The sequence below is a fragment of the Macadamia integrifolia genome, chromosome 2, assembly GCF_013358625.1.
Source record: "Macadamia integrifolia cultivar HAES 741 chromosome 2, SCU_Mint_v3, whole genome shotgun sequence".
In the NCBI taxonomy this organism is placed as follows: domain Eukaryota; kingdom Viridiplantae; phylum Streptophyta; class Magnoliopsida; order Proteales; family Proteaceae; genus Macadamia; species Macadamia integrifolia.
Genome location: NC_056558.1, coordinates 26,006,832 through 26,010,316, shown reverse-complemented (window position 1 = coordinate 26,010,316; position 3,485 = coordinate 26,006,832). Strand labels below are relative to the sequence as shown.

Here is a 3,485-nt window from a genome sequence, read left to right as displayed (position 1 = left end):
AAGATTTTTTATAATCAGGGAAGAATAGAGAGAAGCAAGGACAAGAGACTTACTCTGTTGGTGGGTTTACATTTGGAAGGTGATTCAGGGGTTGTATCGACGTCGGGATCGGTATCATCGGAGAAAGATCAACGGAGAGAGTGGAGCTTTTACTAGTGGTAGTAGTAGGAGAAGAGCCCGCTCGAACAGAATATGACTATCAACAACAACGTCGTGCCCAGAGGCAACCCTATAAGTAATCGGACTTATTTAGGTTTGTTTTCTAATGTTTGGATAAATGGAATGGGATAAAAAAGATATTTAACATTTGATTCTAACAGTGTTGACATCAGAGGGTACGTTTGATGAGGAGTGTGAAATAAATAAAAAATGAGGACGTGCGTAGGCATGGGAAATGCCATAAAAAATTGAGAATGTGTGTGGCATGGGAAATGCCTATTTGACAATGGGTGGTTGACCGTTATTTCAACGATGGCGGCAGGTCCGAGTCCGGAAGCTTTTATCTTTCGTCTTCGTTTAACTGAGAATCAAATTGAAAATGGAAGCTAATCCCCGAACTCTAGCTCCTGGTTTCAATCTTCTCTCTGTAACCAAAATCTCTCAGAGAAGCATAGTTTTCTATCAGACTCAAGTCCTTCTCATTACTTTCTTCGCTTACGCAGCGTTCCATGCCTCTCGAAAGCCTCCAAGCATCGTTAAGAGCGTGTTAGGTCCCGAGGTTCAATTGGCCGACACTGAAATAGATAGGAATTCCAGCTCAATTGATACAGGATGGGCTCCGTTCGATGGAAGACGTGGACCTCACAGGTTGGGAGAGCTCGATCTCGCTTTCCTCTCTGCTTATTCGATTGGTATGTATTTCGCTGGACACATTGGAGATCGGATCGATCTGCGGCTTTTTCTTTCATTCGGAATGTTCGGTAGTGGAATTTCTACAGTTGTTTTTGGTTTAGCGTATTGGTGGAAGATTCATAATTTAGGGTTCTTCTTGCTGGTTCAGATCGTCAGTGGATTGTTTCAGTCGACAGGTTGGCCTTGCGTTGTCTCTGTTTTGGGGAACTGGTTCGGGAAATCGAAGAGAGGATTGATAATGGGGATCTGGAGTTCGCATGCTTCTATTGGTAATGTGTTGGGTTCAGTCGTTGCCTCCTCAGTCTTAGCTTTCGGTTGGGGTTGGTCCTTCGCGTTGCCTGGAATTTTCCTTATTTTGATCGGATTAGTGGTTTTTCTGTTCCTCATCGTGACTCCGGAAGATGCAGGGTTTGAATCCCTGGAAAAAGATGTGGAGATGTTATCAGATTCAAAAGCTGAGTATGTGGTAGCTTCGGAGGAAATCAAAGGGGAAGAAGAGGATCTCCTTCAATCTGGGTCTCCGGTTTCATTAGCTGCTATTGGATTCTTGGAGGCTTGGAGGTTGCCGGGTGTGGCACCATATGCTTTCTGCCTCTTTTTCTCCAAGCTCGTGTCTTATACTTTCCTGTATTGGTTGCCCTTCTATATAAGGCATACGGGTAAGCTCAAAATTAAAATTTCAGTTACAGTTTTTGCTAAATTTGCTACAAGTTTTGATTTTAATAGATGAAACAACCAACTTGGTTATTCACTCTAGTTTCATCTTGGTATTGAAGCTGTTGCTGGAGTGCATTTATCACATGAAACTGCTGGAATGTTTTCGACAATATTTGATATTGGAGGGATATTTGGTGGGATCTCGGCTGGTTATATTTCTGATAGGATTGAGGCTCGTGCTGTTACTTCAATTCTATTCTTAATATTCTCAGTCCCAGCCCTCATCTTGTACCGAACTTATGGAAGCATCTCTATGTGTTCCAGCACTGGATTGATGTTTCTATCTGGGTTGCTTGTGACTGGCCCATACTCACTTATTACAACAGCTGTTGCTACTGATCTGGGTACACAGAGCTTGATCAAAGGGAATTCCCGGGCTTTGGCTACAGTGACAGCCATCATAGATGGCACTGGTTCAGTTGGGGCAGCTCTGGGTCCTTTACTTACTGGATATATTTCAACCACAGGATGGAACAGTGTATTTCTTATGCTTATTGTCTCTATTCTTCTTGCGATTTTATTCTTGATTCGCCTTGCACGAGCTGAGATTAATAGCAATTTGAGTGAGGGAAAATGGTTTCGTGAAAGCATGCCAGTGAGGTGAGAGCAACCTCTCTTGCTTGGGCAACATTCATGTATGTTTCCTCGCTTCTCATTCTTTATACCCAGTTAATCTATTGATCTGTCGATGTAAAATTAATACCACATTACAAATGAAAATCTCCATTTTTCTCCCATTTTGTTGAGGGAGGTCTGAGATACCGGTGTAGCATGTGTTGTAATCTCTACTGCTCCAATATTAGCTTTGGGAGTTTGTTGTAATTATAACTATTGACCACAAGAGGAATACCAAAATATTCATAACTCTTTAGATTCCTAGTTCTTTGTTTCATTTCCTTTTTGTTTTGAATGTGTTCACTTGTTTCCAGTCTTCTTAGTTATCAATTTTGGAAAAGAAAACAGAATTACTATTTGATGGATGGTCTGTTAGTATGACATTGTACCACAGGTGATTTTTTCCATGGTTCTTACTGTTCTTTCTATCAGCTCACTCCAATTCAGTTCCAGGGCTATTTGAAATCTTCAAGAAATGCATACCATTGGTTTATGAGAACTTTTTATTTGGTTGAATTTGACCATAAAGTATGGGGAATGATCATCAAAAAGACCTATATGTTTCTTTCCACCCGACCTTTTTTTGTTCAATTAAGTTCTAGCTTAGATCATATATGTTGTTCCTTCTCAATTCTGGAATCTTGTATTACTTTGCTTTTGTGCAATGGGATAAGGCGTACCTTGAAGGTCTTCTATGTGGGACCTATTATCTTGTTTCAGTCCCTTCTATAATCCATGTTTAGGCAAGGTATCCTTTTGAAACAAACAATTCACTCTGAGGAAATTTCCTTTGTCTTGATCTCCTTTTTCTTATACAATAGCCAGAGACACTCAAGAATCTGCTATATGTGTAGCTTGATAATGGTTATAAGTGAGATGATGCTTCTATTAAATTTCATATGGTATAAAATTTAGTTATTTTGTTTTGAAACTCAATGCTAATCTTTGGCATCATTTTGATGACTTCCACCAAACACCAAATTGTTATAGGGTTGTCAAGAATCTAGTGATTGGATGGGTCCTTGTTTGTTTTAGTGGCATTAAGAAAGCCTTATCCCATATATTTGGAGATGCTAGTGCATTCTGTTCCCCATGCCCCTGCATAATCTTCACTTTGAGAGTTCATTTCTGTAAAGATTTTGGATAAAAGTTGGATGCAGGCATAGAAGCTTAGGCAACCCTCCATTATCTGGGATTGGAACTGGCAGCACACGAGCACTCACTGGGTTAGCCCCTTTGTCTTTTGTTTCGTTTTGTTTTGTTTTGTTTTGTTTTGTTTTGTTTTGTTTTTTTTTTTTTTT

At 40.0% G+C, this 3,485-nt stretch overlaps 1 protein-coding gene across 1 annotated transcript; it reads left to right on the top strand.

Annotated features, from left to right (window-relative positions):
• Positions 1-407: 407 nt before the first annotated feature.
• Positions 408-2,448, top strand: LOC122059780 (putative glycerol-3-phosphate transporter 5). The gene is made up of 2 exons (XM_042622815.1): positions 408-1,511; positions 1,629-2,448. Exons 1-2 carry the CDS (start codon positions 539-541, stop codon positions 2,171-2,173), a joined length of 1,518 nt encoding a protein of 505 aa, XP_042478749.1. The 5' UTR covers positions 408-538; the 3' UTR covers positions 2,174-2,448.
• Positions 2,449-3,485: the final 1,037 nt, after the last annotated feature.

Bases quoted from the DNA above. Each gene is read 5' to 3' on its own strand.
- LOC122059780 (XM_042622815.1), top strand. From the start codon at position 539: ATGGAAGCTAATCCCCGAACTCTAGCTCCTGGTTTCAATCTTCTCTCT. The intron at 1,512-1,628 runs GTAAGCTCAAAA...TTGGTATTGAAG, and splicing joins CTTCTATATAAGGCATACGG to CTGTTGCTGGAGTGCATTTA.